Source organism: Panthera leo, chromosome D1 (assembly GCF_018350215.1).
Source record: "Panthera leo isolate Ple1 chromosome D1, P.leo_Ple1_pat1.1, whole genome shotgun sequence".
NCBI lineage: Eukaryota > Metazoa > Chordata > Mammalia > Carnivora > Felidae > Panthera > Panthera leo.
Window position 1 is genome coordinate 1442629 of NC_056688.1, and position 16889 is coordinate 1459517.

At 45.6% G+C, this 16889-nt stretch overlaps 1 protein-coding gene across 1 annotated transcript; it reads right to left on the reverse strand.

Moving 5' to 3' along the window:
- Nucleotides 1-9709: 9709 nt before the first annotated feature.
- On the reverse strand, nt 9710-16396 carry MMP1 (matrix metallopeptidase 1). Its single transcript, XM_042905411.1, has 10 exons — nt 16289-16396; nt 15614-15858; nt 15372-15520; nt 15018-15143; nt 14703-14858; nt 14455-14572; nt 12283-12416; nt 10630-10792; nt 10005-10108; nt 9710-9819 (listed from the first exon to the last, which is right to left on the reverse strand). The coding sequence occupies exons 1-10, from the start codon at nt 16394-16396 to the stop codon at nt 9710-9712; spliced, it is 1413 nt and encodes a 470-aa protein (XP_042761345.1).
- Between the last annotated feature and the right edge of the window lie 493 nt (nt 16397-16889).

The following is a 16889-nucleotide window of genomic DNA, read 5'->3' on the forward strand; positions in this document are numbered from 1 at the left end:
TTTTATTTTATCTGAACATCAAGAATATTCTTAAAAATTTAATGTAAAGCTGATCTGGTCCACATCAGAATTTCCCTTCCCTTCAACTTTTCAACTTGGGTAATGTAATCGTGATTAATTTCCAAGAAATGGTAAAGGTGATTTGGTCTACATCAGAATTTCCCTTCCCTTCAACTTTTCAACTTGGGTAATGTAATCGTGATTAATTTTCAAGAAATGGTTTCTGTGTTTGGAAAGAGGAAAAATAAAGAACTGCTCACCTCTGTGTGTTTCCTGAGAAGTAGCTGAAAAGCCTAGTAACACATCATATGTAGAGACATTTGGAAGCAGTGACCTTTTCTTTTAAAAAGACTGTATTTTGGGGCGCCTGGGTGGCTCAGTCGGTTAAGCGGCCGACTTCCGCTCAGGTCATGATCTCACGGTCTGTGAGTTTGAGCCCTGCGTCGGGCTCTGGGCTGACAGCTCAGAGCCTGGAACCTGTTACAGATTCTGTGTCTCCCTCTCTCTCTCTGACCCTCCCCCGCTCATGCTCTGTCTCTCTCTGTCTCAAAAATAAATAAATGTTAAAAACAAAAGACTGTATTTTAAACTCAAATATAAGAAGGTTAGGTAGAAGTAGATGAATGGAAATAAAGGACAGGCACCACTTTGGTCTAAATGTGGGCATTGTTATCTAGAAGATATTAGAAGAGCTATTTCATTTCTTGAGTCGTAAAACCCAGTCACCGCTGCTTTTCAGATGGATTTGCTGTCCCTGGGGTGGGGCTTGCTTGGGAAGGAAGCAGGTGGTGGAAAGGAAGGTCCGCAGAGGGGAGGACGGAGCACGTACTGATTCCCCTGTGGCCTGGCTTGTGCTGGATGGAGGCTGTACAGAAACCAGTCCGTAAAAACCCATTAAATTGGAATGGAAATACCTCCTACCTTCTTGGCTTTAAGAAAAACCTCCTCGGTTCCTCGTCTGCAAGTACACAGGGCAAGAAGACGGACTGAGATATGTCACGGGGAATGATGTCAGACCCTCCCCATGCAGCCACTCACCTCTGCACACAAACAGCACTTTGTCTCTTTCCTTTTCTCAGCCAAACGCAGTGTTTTTCACATCATACGTCTGCAATACCTTATTTTTACCCAGTTAACCTATTAATACAGACAGCCCTAAAATTCTTGTAGAGTAGAATTAAGATTTTCTCTCGCTACAGACAAATTAACTCTACATGATAGGAGTCTAAGTTCATGAGTGTGCAGGAATCACCCATCAGCCCACCTGCCATTTAAGCCCCACCGAGGCAGACAGAGCTGGAAGAAGCGTGGGGTTGCCCTGAGCCAGTCCCGTCCACCTGTGGCTGATGGAGCCACAGGGTCAGCTCTACCAAAGTGGCATGGAACGGACCTCAGCTGGAGAATGAGGGACATGGGGCTCTGAGAAAGTCAGTGGGACTTAGAGCAATCTAAGTGGGACTTAGAGTATCGTTTTTGTGGACCACTGTTTTGGCCTCTGTAGAAACAGGGTGGATGTAACCCGACTCGCAGGGAGGTTGTTTTAGGCTTGGAACAAGTCTCTTACCAGACAAAGCTTGTTGGCCTGACAGCTCCGTGGCAATGGTCCCAGGCACAGATGGGGCACACTCTGGGAGTCCTCGTCTTTATCTGAGTCATAATTTTATTGCTGTCAAGCGTCCTGTTGATGGATCTTACGATGTGGTCATGACACAATGAGAATTGATGTGGTGGTAAGTGCTGTGATTACAACTGTCGAAACACCACAGCACAGGCCTCACACGAGCGGTGCTGGCGTGTACCGTGTCCTCCACTCACCCACCACACTGCGAAGGAATTGATGACCTGGGGCGGGAAGAGCACTATAGGTTTGTCTGTAAGTCATTCGTGGCTTTGTCAAGCTTCTTAAAGCGTGTGTATGGTCAGGCAAGTATAGAACTGCTCCTTAAAGAAAGGAGAAACCTTTCTAGGGATATGCCAGGCCCTAAAAGTGTGTTATTTCCCATGCTCAAAACAATGCCGTGGTGTAGATTAGGATCAGAAAAATGAAGTAAACCAGCAAACAAGTGATAAGTGATTACTCAGAATCCTAACCACTGCAACTTATATTTCCATCAACGAGCCTTTCGGCTCGAACCTTTGTTCTGCCCCCAATGCCTTTCTCTCACCTTTGTACACTTTTTGTTGGTTTTTCTCATTCTCGACACCTGGGAAAGGGCCTTCAACTGACCTCCGTAGCTTGTGTTGTCTTCTCAACGCTCTGACCATCCTGTGAATCCGGGCTTTTCCTTTGGTCTGTGTCCACCTGGTCCATCACCTGACCTTCTGGTGCCGGAAGGCAGAGGGAGGCCAGTGATGTATCCTCCAGCCTGAGAAGTCACTGTAATGCCAAAAAACAAGGCAAGCCACTGCGCACCATTCACGTGGAGTTTTATTCAGGGTAACTTACTGACAAGGCAGCTGGGTGGATGACCCAGGTGGTAGGTACTGTGCGGCCCTACCACACAGCTATTCTCCCCTCCCTCCTCTCTCCCATTCTCTGCTCCTTATCCCCAGCTCTTAGGAAGCAAGGGGCACAGTGGTGCAGTCACAGGGTAGTTCTCTAAGGTGGATGCCACCTGTGCACTGGTGGGGGGGGGGGGCGAGAGATGGACTCAGTGTGGCCTGCACCCTTATGTGGGGGTTGTACGGATGCCATCCAGATAGAACCTGTCTATGATTCATCTTATCCTGTAACCAAGCCTGAGAAATGTAGGACGCTCCCCACTTAGGGACAGTCCAGTTCTTGGAAAAACTGGTTACCTATCAATTTTCAACATCCAGCAACCTCTGATTCCAAGACTGTAGATACACACATAACCCTAAATGAGCTGTATCATGATACCAGCTACAATAATGTGCAACTTCTTATTTCATTGGAAAGTCTTGATATTATTACAGGTTGCGGTTATCATCCTGGGTCACAGGTGAGGACAATGAGAAGCCCACTTCCTTTCCCATGCTTTTAAATAGCCTTTGTTGCAGAGTGGGAACATAGTTTACTGCTGAATTTTCACCCATTGTATTTCCTTCCTGGTATTTAGGTAAGTATTTTAAATAACAAGTTTCTGACATGATAAAGACTATCAGCTAAGGAGGCAAAATGTCAAAGCAGGGGTTAGACAAGTTTCAGAATTGTGGCTTCAGTGCCTCTTGTAAATATTCAGAGGCATGATTATACATGGTGACCTATAATAAGCACTATTATTGATACTTGTTGGATATGCAAAATAATGTTACTGTATTTTCAATCTGGATTCTGGTTCATTGTTGGGTTGGGTCATTAGTATCGTGTGCTTTTTTGGTAGAAAGAAACTTGTTAGTGAGGCAAGTAACAGTGATGAAAAACTCTGGGCTTAGGAGGGTGTGGGAAGGAACAGGCAGTTCTCATTTATTTGATATTTTCTATGTGACAGGTCTCTGCTGGGTGACGTAGACTTGTCCATCTTCAGGAAAACCCTGCATTATGTTTCTTTTGTCACAGATAGGAAATGAAGATTCAGAAAGTCCAGATCATTTGCTTAACATCACAGAGAGTTGAGCAGAGCAGATCTGGCTTTCGCTGCAATTTCTTGGCCAGAATGCTGCCTCTTCAACATGCATAGAAGAGGTCTAGAAAAAAAAAAGCTACTATTTCCCCTTATCATGGTAAATTCTAAATTCTAAATTCTCCCAAGGCTTCCAACTGGAAAAGTTAGATTTGGGGCTAAAACCGAACCAAAACACTAAGAAGCCAATACTCTATTTTTCAAAGTGCATCTGGGCTCATAGAAGAAGGGAAATCTTCAGACCTTCCTCCTAAATCACTCCATGCTGAGATTCTGTGGCTCTTTTGATTTGCTCCAGTAAAGCAATTGTGTCTGATACAATAGCCACAGGGCATGCCACCTGCTCGGTTAAGTTTACAGAAGTCTGCCATCACCCACCATGATCCATCCACTGTGTGCCGGGGCCAGAGGGAGAAATCGAATGGAGTTGCAATAGGGACCACTCTCCTTGTTGTTTTGAAGTCTTTGATGTTATTACCTGTCTATGCAATCCTCCAGGATGTGGTACTGTTTTTTTTGGTGTTTCTAAGTTATCATCTTGCCAGAAAATTTAGGGAGGAGCAGTTTCAGAGGCTTTCATTTGATCCTTCCCAAATAAGGTTCTAACTCCACAAGTAAGCAAACCAAGAGGAAAGTTTGACCAAGAAAATGGCCATAGGATGTGTCCATGGACCCACTGGACCCACGATGAGCTTGAGTCAGAACTTTGTTCATTAAACTTTCATAAGGCTTCTTTAGTTTTTTTTAAGTTTTTAATTTAAATTCCAGTTAGTTAACATACAGTATACTCTTAGTTTCAGGTGTATCATAAGGCTCCTTTCTAAACTAGAAGATCAAGTTGCTGTTTTGTGACCTCTTTGTCATTGTCAGTTCAGATCTAGTATACAGTTTTTGAAAAATCTGGATGTTTCTCTTTCCCCAGAGCACAGTTACCTTGGTCAATGGACACAAGTCCTTCTGTGGGATAATTTACTACACACACACACACACACAGGCACACAGGCTGCGTATTGTGGGCTGAATTTTGTCTCTAAAATTTATATGTTGAAGTCCTAGCCCCTCCATGCCTCAGGATGGGACTGAATTTGGACATAGGGTCTCTAAAGAGCCAACTGAGTTAGAATGGGGTCATTAGTGGCCCTAATCCAATATAACTGGGGTCTGTATTTGGAAGAGAAGATTAGGACACCAGTACATACAAAGGAGAGACCACAGGAAGAAACAGGGAGAAGATGGTCATCTGAAAACCAAGGAGAGAAGCCTCAGAAGAACCCAACCCTGTCAACACCTTGATCTCAGAATTACAGCCTCCAGGACACCTGGGTGGCTCAGTCACATGAGCATCTGACTTCGGCTCAGGTCATGATCTCTTGGTTTGTGAGCCTGAGCCCCACATCGGGCTCTCTGTTGTATGGGCAGAGCCCGCTCCAGATCCTCTGTCCCCCTCTCTGTCTGCCCCTTCCCCACTCATGCTCTGTCCCTCAAAAATAAATAGAACCAACCAACAAAAAAATCATAGCCTCCAGAATCATGAGAAAGTAAACTTCTGTTGTTTAAGCCATACAAATACATAAGTATGAAGAAGGATCCTTCTTCAAGGAGACCTAGACTCCTCTGCAATCAATGAGCTTGAGTTTGTAAATCTTTTTAGATTTGGAAATTGAGAAGGATTTTTCTGTTTCAGTAACTGATACTGGCAGTTTTTAATTTTTAAAATATCAGTTCAGCAGTACCTTTACCGTGTACTTATCTACTTACTGCTAGAAACACATGATCTGTGGAAATGAAGGCCTTCTAGTCCTAGTCTAGTCTCCATGTTAATGAGAGTTGCTTTGGTTTACCTTGCCTTTGATGGTTAGGTGTGACACCTGCCCTTCACATCCTGAAATCACAGCATCCCTATGATGCTAGAGAGCCCAATTCCAAGCAACACTTCATACTGTCACCCCAGCCCACAGAGAGCAACCATCATTGTGTATCTCAGACACCAGTACATCCCCTCACTAGTGCATTCTGTACAGCCTCAATGAATGGAGAGCCATCTGGACCAGAAAGGATCTGGGGGTGGGTCCCCCAATCTCATGTAATAAATCCATTCAAGATTCCCATCTCCTGGTGCCTTCTGGCTCATTCCCTAACACTGTGCTACAAAAAGGGCTGGCATCTCTACCTCATACACTGTAGGACATCATTGCATTCAAGATTAGAGACTTTATGTCAGCTGAGTATTGGACAAAGTCCCAGTTTCCTTGCCAGAAAACTGACTCTTGAGCCCAGAATGAGTGCACCATGTTAATAAATTCTTCTCAGTCCAGGCTTACATCCTTCCACCCTGGTCTAATGCCTTTAAAGTCCATTCTCACACATGTTCCCCTAGTTCCTGACGGCACTCAAGGGCCATATCCTCTAATGCCTTTGGTTTGTAAGCAATTTCCTGCCATAGCTAGAATTTGAACTATACTGAGACCTGACCCTAGTTATTTGCTTGGGAACTAGTGAAGGAAGGAATTTGAGAGGAGGATTAACATTATCTTGTGAGGTACTGACTCGGGTAAGGGCTTTGTTGATTCCCTATGCAAGGGGACGTTGCCTTCCTCTGGCAAAGGGACTGCTGCCCATGTGGAACTTTCAGGAGAATTTAGGTGTTCCATATTTTCAGATTGGTACCCCCATTATTCCAGCTAGGAAGTGCCCAAATTTGCAATTAGATCTGGGGTTGATTTTCAGCACAGCCTGCAATAGATGAGAATTTCCTTAAATGCCATTAATGTCTTTTGACTTTCACAGTGGTTCTTCAGTTGACATTTAGCTGCCCCAAACTAATTACTTTCTTTTTATCAAATTCCAAGGGTGGTTAACCAGCCCGCTCGCCACTTCCTATAACCACCACTCCTGCCATGTCATTCAGGTGTTATGGCCAACTGATCACCCATTACTCATGATTCACCTTTATTCCTTCACAATCAACCACAGATGAGAATCTCCACCACTGTGATGACACTACATACCAAGGTTATCACTGCCCCACTTCTAGTACAAATGGACTTAATCTGGTATTTTCAGAAAGCAGAACTTGAAAAAAATTTTAAAGATAAGTGACTATTAAGGCATGTGATGTGGAGGGAGGCCTGGATTGAGGGTTGGGGAGAGCAAAACAGGGAAAGTGGAAGAGACAATACAAAGATGAATTGTCAGCCAGGCAGAGATGAGAAATATCTTGCTCAGAATGGCACTAAGGACCCACTTGGAATCCATCTTAGGAACATCCCACTGAGGAAAGAGGGAGATCCATTTACTCATCTGTGTCTGTTGCACTGGTACAATGATTGTTCCACGAGTGACTGCTCTTCGCACAGACTGCTTGTGTTCTGAGTGAGTTCCACAGCAGTGCTTGATGCAACACCAACAGGAAAGGCCAGGAGCCCTAGAGCAGAAAGCAGAGGCCTGATGAGAACAGCTAGAGGCTTAGAAGCTGCTTTAAAACCTGGACAGAACCAGTCACTGCTGCTGTGGCTGGAACACAAGACAGGAGGCCAAGGGAGAATCTGAAGAGGGTGTTTGCACTGGGAATCTGGATGACTCCGCAATTGCACTCTTAGGTATAAAATCAACAGAAGTGCCTACATAAGAGCAGTAGTGTATGAGAGCCCCCAAATGGTCACAAATCAAAGTCCATCATCAGTGGATGAAGTGCAGGAACATGATGTTGAACACAGCAAGGGAGATACGGGAGAATATATACTGGATCTAATTTAGTTCAAAAACAGGCAGATTTAATCTCAGATGTTCCAGGTCAGCATGATGGTTGCTTCTGGGAAATGGAGAATGTACTGGACACATGGTTGGTCGTGTCTCCAGACCCCCATTAGCACCAGTGTACCCATCCTCCTGTTTCTTCAAGGGTTGGTGGCTTGCAATTCTTAGTTGTCCCATTTCTTTGCCAAAGAGAAGTCATCTTGCCTGGGAGCTATGCACCCTCCCCCCCTCCCCCAAACCAGACCTCGGCTGATGACTGAGGACACAGGGGTACAAAAGCTGGTCCCTTTGCCTTGAGATGGGATTAGCTGTGATTCAAGTTTTGAATCATTAGATTGGAGCAATCTGGGACCATATTCTGTAGGTGTTTCCTCGCTCTCAAATGTTGTGTCCACTCTTCTCCTCAGAACACTTCTCTCCCAGTCTTCCTGTTTCAGGCTCTTATTCAAGTGGACTGAGCTGACACAGACTTGAGCAGTGATCAAAGGGTCTTGATTGCTGTGTACCTGGTGATGTTCTATTTCTTGATCTGGGTGAGAGTTACATGGAATTGCTAACTTTGTGATAACTCACGGATAGGAACACTTAGGATTTGTGCATTTATCTGTATTTACCTTATATATACTTCAATATCAACATGTTTTTTAGAAAGAAAGAAACCTGGGCAAAGGAGAGGTTACACTTCTTTCCAAATTATTGAGCTGAGAACTGCCTGCCCCAGAATCATGAGTACCTCAAAATATTCCCAAGCCTCTTCTACGTACCAGAAAGTCCACCAATACCATGAACACCCATGAGCTCATCGTAAAACTTGCAGGGCTCAGATACTACTTGTGGGACTCCTAGTTACATGAACACCCTCCCAAATTAGGCATGATAAACCACATAAAGAATAACTAGATTATGCCGCTTGAACAAAATTTAGAATCTTAGGAGTTTAGAACAATCAAAGCTTTTTAAGCAAAATCTACTGAGGTTTGGGGTGATTGCTTTGAGTGGTGAGAATTCAGGCTTCTTCCATGTCGTGAATGCTCTGGCTGTGCTTTCGTGATCACCACAGCAAGAGGGTACCACTGGAGAAATGTGCACCTACAATTGTGTTTCCATCTGGAGGTGATATTTGATGTGGAAAATGTTGGGGTTCACAACCGATGGCCACGAACAAAATCTTGAGACATCTTTGGTGCAAAGGGTGGTTTTATTAAAGCATGGGGACAGGGCCCAGGGGCAGGAGGAGCTTCCCTGGGATTATGAGGAGAGACTGATTATATTGGGGGAGGGCGGTAAAGGCAAGGGGACGTTTCCAAAGGGACTTTCACATGCTAAAGACTCACAGAATACTGGAGGCTTAGATATTATCAAGCTACGGTTGTTTTTACTCTAGCCAAGCTTTATCATGAAGACAGTTGGCACTTCCTGGAGGAGTGTCTTACTCTGCCTGACCCAACTATTGGTCAATGGGCTGCAGGTTATAAGGAAATTTAATTTTATCTTCAATTCTTTTTGCCTTTGTTCTCCACATCATTATGGGTCCCTTCTGGGCACAATCTGCTGGCCAGGACTAGTTAGATGGCGCTGCCCGTCCCTCCTCCGTGGCTACAAGGAGTGGGACCTTAGGAAAGCAGAGCCTTCCCTCATGCTCAGAGGGTGAGGGACATGCCCTTAAACAACTCTACCAGGCTGTCAATGCTTTTGCCTAAAACCAATTTTGGAATCTTGACATGGGACACGGGAAATCGGTTTTAACCTCTTGCGTATGATGTAACTTCCATGAAAACGGGAGAATATTCCACCTTCCTGTGCACCCTCACTTCCCACATGAATAGTTTGCCTATTCCCACTTCAAACTTGAAAACTAGTCTCTGTAAGCATGGCTTTATCACCAGGAAGTAACAAAGTAATGACTTAAATGTACTAGAAAGTTTATAAAACAGTAGAGATACTCATGGCTTATTCCAAACATAAAACACTTTATTTTCTGTAACAAAAGTTGTTCTTTGCATATAAGGATGTTCTAGTGGCTGCTTAGATGTTAGGGGACTGCTTTTCCTCTGGCAAAGGCTCGTATCTCTGGTCTCTGTTCTTGAAGAGCTGCACTCCAAGATCAGGGTGAGAGTCTTCTACTTTGGAAAAGAGCCTCTTTGCAGAAATGGCCCATTTGAATCTATAACCCATGAACTCAGTTCTCAGTTGTGGAACTAAATTACAGCAGTACATAATACATTGCATTCTAAAGCATAAAAATGCATGTAGAATGAGGTATAAATAAGATTATACCTAACAGCTCTGTATTTCTTTTAAACAAATGGCTCTCCAGGAAGACACTTTCCTTAGGCTCCTGAAATATATTTTTCTGCTATAACAGTGGGTCAATAATTTCTGCAGTTGAACCAGCTATTAGCTTTCTTGAGAGACAGAACTCTCTTAGTTTTAGGATCAAATTCGTATTGCCTTGTTCCATGAAAGAAATAGAAAAATCCTAGAAAGAAAAGAAAAGAAAAGAGACTTACTATGTTATACAAATGGTTTCTAGGCTTGACTTGAATTCTTGAAAAACCCTGTCATTTGTGAGAATATTTTTGGCATCTGCCATCCCCCAAATAACAATACTGATGTTATTCTATCACAACAACATAGAGGAAATATATTCATATATTCACTTACCATCTTTCTGGAAAACAGCATCAACCTTACTTGCAATTCCAGGAAAGTCATCTGCTATCATTTTGGGATAACCTGCATCCATGGATTGTTTATATTCATCATACCTGGTCAAAAAATAATCGGAGGCATCAGAATGCATCAAATGTGTAGACTTCGCAAAGTCATCAAAGGGAATTTGGCAACAGGAATGTTTTAAGAACTTTTAACTGCAGAGATGTTGTGTGGTATGGGGGAGGGTGATATGGGATGCTGGATGGAAAAGATTTATAAGGTCCCTCTGAACGCCAACCACTAATTCTAATTCTCCGGGAAGTACCACACGACATCCCATTAAGGCAAACTGCAATCAAAGATACATTTCTACTGGCGGAAGGGCCCTGTGAAGATAAATGTCCTCCTTCTTAGGTGTCCTTTTTCAAATGTAGCCCCACGTGTTCCCTGGATTCCCAGTAGGGGTGTTGCACAATGATCTCTTAAGAATAGCCTTGGATACTTGCTACAGCCATTCACAGAAATGGCAGCTAGTCAAGGCAGTATGAGACTCCCGTGGGCAAGGTTCAATCTAGAATGTTCCCTCTATGTAGAAAGAGCTGGTGCACTACCACTTTCTGTCCTCGGTCTTTACCTCCAGTACTTGTTACCGACAAAGAAGTACGTTTTCCCAGTTTCTTCCTCAGACACAGCAGCATCGATGCTCGTCACGGTTCTGGGGAAGCCGAAGGATTTGTGGATGTTCCTGGGGTATCCATACAGCATATCCTGCCCCCGGACAGCCCAGTACTTATCGCCTGCCAATCAAAAAACAGAGATGAAAATACTTATCCAGGGCGCCAGAAGACGGTAGGCTGATTTCCAGCTAAGTTCTTAGCCACACATGCCAGAGCATTGTCTCACCTGTATGTTAGAACCATCCGGGGAGGTTTTTCAAGATGCCTAAGCTAATTTTGTAACCAAGGTCTATTAAATCAGTATGTTTTTTAAATATCTGCATCTGCTGCAAGCTTGGAAATGGCCCAAGCGTTCATCGCGCCACCTCCGTGACACCAGGCTCACTTCTGCGGTTTCCCCTCGACTCTGAAAGTTCCTGCCAATGGCTTCCCAAAGGCCAGAGTGTTGTAATGACTCACAGTCTATAATGACTTGCAGCCTTTGTCAGCAAAAACCATTGCATCTGGCTAGAATACAGTTCCAAACACTCATTTATGCTGTGTCCAGATCTATGTATTTAGACTTAAAAAGCCCCATGTCACATAACACTGGTCTTCCCCTTGAAGCCAGGATTATTCTCATTGCACAGATATGCTCATTTACCCCTTATGAAAAAGCAGCTTGAAACTTTGTGCATCTGACATCCTACTTAAGGGGAGCCTGGGGGGCTCAGTTGGTTGAACATCGGACTCTGGATTTTGGCTCAAGTCATGATCCCAGTGTTGTGAGATTGAGCCCTGCATTGGGTCTGTGCTGAGCCTGGAGCCTGCTTAAGAATCTCTCTTCCTCTGCCCTTCTCCCCTTCTCACATACACACACCCTCTCTAAAAATTAAATAACTAAATTAAATTAATTGATTTCCTATTTAATTTCATGATCTGAAAGCCGGTTTCCAAGTTTTCTGTCCACCTAAACTGCATTCGATCCTTTGCCTTGAGTGTATGACTAGATCAAGTACTTTAATGTTTGCATATATTGTTTGCAGAAATAGTGATGTTGGCCATAGTGTCTTCAAAGCCAGGAGCCCATCATTGGATTACGTTTCATTCTGATAGAATCAAAGAAGCTTGTCACATTCAATTCATGATGATTCAGGACTTCTCATCCCTTAATGTACATGGCAGCTGAAGGACGTGGACAGACCTTGAGGATGTCAGGCTAAGCGAGAGTCTGTGGTCTTAACAGACGCCCCAGGGATGTCCACGATACCTCCCCCTCCCTTCATGTGTCTGTGCTATCCTCTAACTTTGGCCTCAGTCTCTCGTTTTCATTCCTGAGCACCTCCAGGGGAGATTTGTAAAGAGCCCCACACAGAAAACATTTTCAAAATTCCAGGTTCATAAACCAGCAGAACACGGATATCTGTAGTCACATGCTCTTTATGGAAAACAACTCAGAGCTGCACTGTATCGTTCTTAGTTACGGTGATGAGCTCCCACCGGTGTGAGAAGCGAGATCGTCAAGATTTCCCGAAGTGCATGGAGAGAAAGTAGCTACAACTGTCTTCTATCTCAGCCCCAAAGCGGATGAAACATTAATCCACGGAATGGAACCATCGCAGAAACATTACCTTTGAAAAACCGGATTTCGTCTCTCTCTGCAGCTTCATAAGCTGCCTCAAGTCCATTTGGCACGTTTGGCCAGAAAATAGAAATGAAATTCTGCTCAACGTCCGGGGAGTAGTGGCTTATGCGCATGTAGAACCTGATGATTAAAAAGTAAAGAGATTTGAGCTAATGGGGAGCAAGCGTGGGCTGACATCTAAGGGAGTTTACTGCTGGCCAAGCGGGTCCTGGTGAATGTTGAACGTCCGTCGTCCGGGCTGGGGCCCGGGCGGCCGTGGGGAAGCCTGGCCCGTGGTGTCCACTCCCTTGCACGGTGACAGCACCACGGCAGAGTCCTGGGGCTTCCCAGGAGCGCACTGGTAAGTCCAGAGCATTGCTGCCGTCCACGCACGTCTGGCACAAACAACCTCAGGAGCCTGGACAGTCAACTGCAGCACAGTGACTACACAACCATCCGTGTCACTTATCTTTAGTGGCTTTGGTATTAATATGATTTAAGTTACTCAAATAATGGCTGTGGTTGACAACCAGCTTGCACCAATTCCGTCTGACAGCTGGCGTCGGAGCTGCAAGGAGCCTGTGGCAGAACATAGCCACATCCGTGCCCCTGCCAGCCCAGGCCCTTTCCCCCGTCACGCCTTTCCTCACAAGACCCTACGAGAGTGTGCTGCTCGCACCTCACAGAGGAGAGACAGGGGTCAGGGAGGGGAAGGGAGGTGTCTAAGGCAAAGGTCAAGTTTAAACTCAGAGCTGGCCGCCGGTCCCGTTGTCCTCTTAGGCTGGTGGCTCACACAGTCGGTCCTATAGTCCACAGGGACTGGGTGATGGAAGAGCATAGACTGTAACGCGGCCGCAGAAGAAGGTTCCGGACTGCAGGCCACGGGGAACTATGGGCCCGGCAGTCAGGAGCCCAAGTGGTGGTCCGGCCCCACCTCTGCCTGGCGGTGAGGCCCTGGGCAAATCCGCTACCATCTCCAGCCTCCCACAGCTTCCTGCTTTGGTGCCACTTAAATGACAAAGGACACAGGTATATGAGTTCCTGCAAATCCTAGACTTACTCCTGTTCCTTGAAGAAATCCCTCAAACACTTGCTTTGCTAGGGGTGTCCTGCTCTATTCAGAGCTTTCCTTTAAAGCCAGCTGCTTCCTTAGCTTTCAGCCACACCCTATATGGTTTGCATGCAGCCTTATCTATAGGGGAGAAGAGGGTGGAAAGCATTTGGGACCAACACCCTGCATTCTGGGGTGGATGTGACCACAGAGCAGTCAAACAGCACGGACACGACTCTAGCAAGAGCGGCTGAGAAGTGAGCCCATCAAAGCACCCCTACTTTCTGGGCCAAAGCCCTGGTCCTTCCTCAGGGCTGTTCTTTCTGTGGACTGCATCGTTCAAAAAAGGACTATGTTATAAATTTACACGGTCCTTTAGGAATCAGGATGACACAGAGAGCGGGCCTATTCCTTGGGAGGGAGCCCTGGATGTTTTGAGGCCACACACCGCACTGGGGGGTCCAGGACCCTCCTGTGAGGAGAGAAGCATGTCGTGACCCCACATATGTGCTCGAGGGAGGGCTCTCGTGAACTCTTGGGGATTTTCCCCACAACGGCTCCTGTCCTTCCCTAGGTCTCTGGGGATCGCAGGCTTTGAGGGGCATCTTTACTAGGATAGAGGGGTGACATTTAAGGGTGGCTACAAAACCCCCATCAGCATAACGGTGCTGTGGAAACCACTGGCTTCTCCTACCGAAGTGCTAACGTGAATCTCATCACGAGAGTGGGCATTAACAAAGAGAGCTCGTCAGTACGAGCCAGAAGCTCAGTTGCTTCTCTGTCACCACTCGGTGCGCCAAAAGGATCTCATTCCTTCTCTCTGCCTTACTTTACTGATCTGCAAAATGGGACTATATTTCCTGAATTTTCTACTTCAATGTTTTTTTTTTTTTTTTTTTTTTTTTTTTATGAGCACCAAACAACAGAACACATGTGGGGGGAAAAGTTGTCATAAGTTCATCACATTGTGCAAATGTGTGTAATTGCTTGCACTTAATCAAAATTATAATTATGCATGTAAGCATAAGACAAATAACATGTGGGGCAGAGTATAACGTATGGGTTCCCCTAGTCATGAGCGTTGTTGTGGTTACAGACACAAAACACAAAGAGGAACTGACGTCCTACCTGTCTTTAAAGAACATCACTTCTCCCCGAATCGTGGTGATTGCATCAAAGGTTAGCTTGCTGTCACACGGTTGTGGGGTTTGGGGGCCTGTTGGAGGGATGGGATTCTGGGAGGGTCCTAAAGGACAAAGAGATCTGCAGTTAGTTCTGCTGGAAAGCTGCATGAACCACAAAGCCAGCTTCTTAAAGGTCCCCACGGACGGCTGCTCTAACGGCCCCTCGTCCCCAGTGTTGTTCTGCACACTCACCATATATGGCCTGGATGCCATCGATGTCGTCCTGAGACAGCTGGACGTCACCACTGTAGATGTAGTTGGGGTACATCAGAGCCCCAATATCAGTCGAGTGAGAGAGTCCGAGGGAATGACCCAACTCATGAGCGGCCACACGATACAAGTTGAAATCTAAAAGTTCCAATAGACCCTGTTTGTAATTCTTTGAAGGGTGTTCATAGTGGAAAAATACATACTTCTAGTAATGCACCTTTTTAGTTAAGCCAACCAGTATTACAATGAACTGAGGAGGGGTGGGGGGATCAAGAGAGGCAGGATTAGCTGGCTCACCCCTGAAGTCGTTGGTCCACCTTTCGTCTTCATCGAAATGGACATCTCCGCCAAGATTTGGGCCTGGTTGAAAAGCATGAGCGAGGTTCCCTCCAGGTCCATCGAAGGGAGAATTGTCATGGTGATCTGCCAGAAACAGAATTCAACAGGTGTCCCTCTTGGTTCTAACTCCGGCTAACCCAGGAGGGTCAGCTTTGCTGAGAGGACAACAGATTCCCACCCAGTGTGGCATAGTCCCTCCTTCAGCCTGTAAAAGCAACACTCCTCTTGAGCAAGGTCCTCCAGCAGCTGAAGGGATCTAGGGTCAAGGCAAAGGGAAGGTGAGAAGAGTTTCCTGGTACAAGAAGGGCTTACCTCCCCACACAAAGGATAGCATTATGTCTGCTTGACCCTCAGAGACCTTGGTGAAGGTCAGGGGTGAGACATCACTCCAGAGTTGAAAGGCTTTCTCAATGGCACGGTCCACCTCTGCTCTTGACAGATCTGGTGTGTAATTTTCAATCCTTCACGTGAAATAAAACAGAGACATGTCAGACCTCCTCTGTCATGGCTCTGATGGGGAATAGAGTCCTCGCTCTGGTGCCCGTTCTGGTTACCTGTAGGTCAGGTCTGTGTGCTCCCATCGAGGGTTCCCCTCAGTGAGGACATAGGGAGCCACGTCGGGCACCCCACACCTGGCCTGCTGCATCACGTGCAGGGTCTCAGCATCTGGCCGCCCAGTCACCTTCAGCCCAAAGAATTTCTGCATTTGCTTCAGCTTCTCAACCACTGGGCTATGGTTTCTCTGCTTTACCATTTTCTTCCCATCGTCCTTCAGATTATAGTAGTTTTCCAGGTATTTCTGATGAAAGATAAAAGTACTGAAACCACCGGATGAGAACTCTTTCTCATCTCTGAAGATTGACAATACGAAGTTTTCGCAGAAGTGGAGAGCCACTTCTAAAGATTGTGTTTGGATTTCAGGGTCCTTATTATTGGTGGAAACTAATCTCAGAGTAGGAATCTCCCGACCTCTCATTAGCATGAAGTCAGAATTACAATTGGCTCCTTTAGTTCTTGCTTCCCTCCAACTGGAAAAGGGAAAAGAATCTGTTCTGGGGAGAGGACCCTTCCCACCACAAGTTTCTTTTTGTAAGAAACCCACCCTTTATTTATTAATAAATAAAGCTCATTTCTTAAGCCCCTTTATGCTACTACTGCTTCTCTATAAAGCCATGGGAAAATGCAGATAAAGGCTCTTGCGTTTCTGGCATGTGAAATTCAGCACTTACCTGGACCATCTCCACATCTTTCTCTTGTGTGTCTGAGGTCACTGCTGGGAAACCGTGGGACCCCACGCCCCAGAGCAGCAGCAGCAGCAGCAGCGGAAGGCTGGCCATGCTGACCTTGGCTTTTCTTCTCTGGTGAAGGCCTCTGATGCTCTCCACCTGCCTGCTGTTGAAGTACCTCAACTAGGAAAAGCTCCCTCTTTATATAGTCTGTGTTTCCAGAAAGCTGGAGGCTGGCTGGCTCACATTGCATAACATCCTCTTTGATTAGTGATGAATACCTCCGGCAATTATCAGAAATGGTGACGCCACACAGATTATTTGGATCCACTCGGTGTCGCAACCTTATGATTAATATCAAACAGTCCGTGTGTGTGAAGGAGACACATTGGTTTTCTCCAGCTCCTGTCTGTCCTTTTTGAACAGGGCCTTGTCAGAAATCGTAGAGTAAGTATTCCATGATCATGTGAAAAGGTAGGCTTTGCTACCTTTTGCCTTTGCCAAACTGTCTAGTATACTATTTCCATAGCCCAAGGTCTCCGTCTTTACGTGGGCCCAGGATTTGAGAACCTTGGCTCAGAAGCCCTCGTCCACAGGTCTGGTG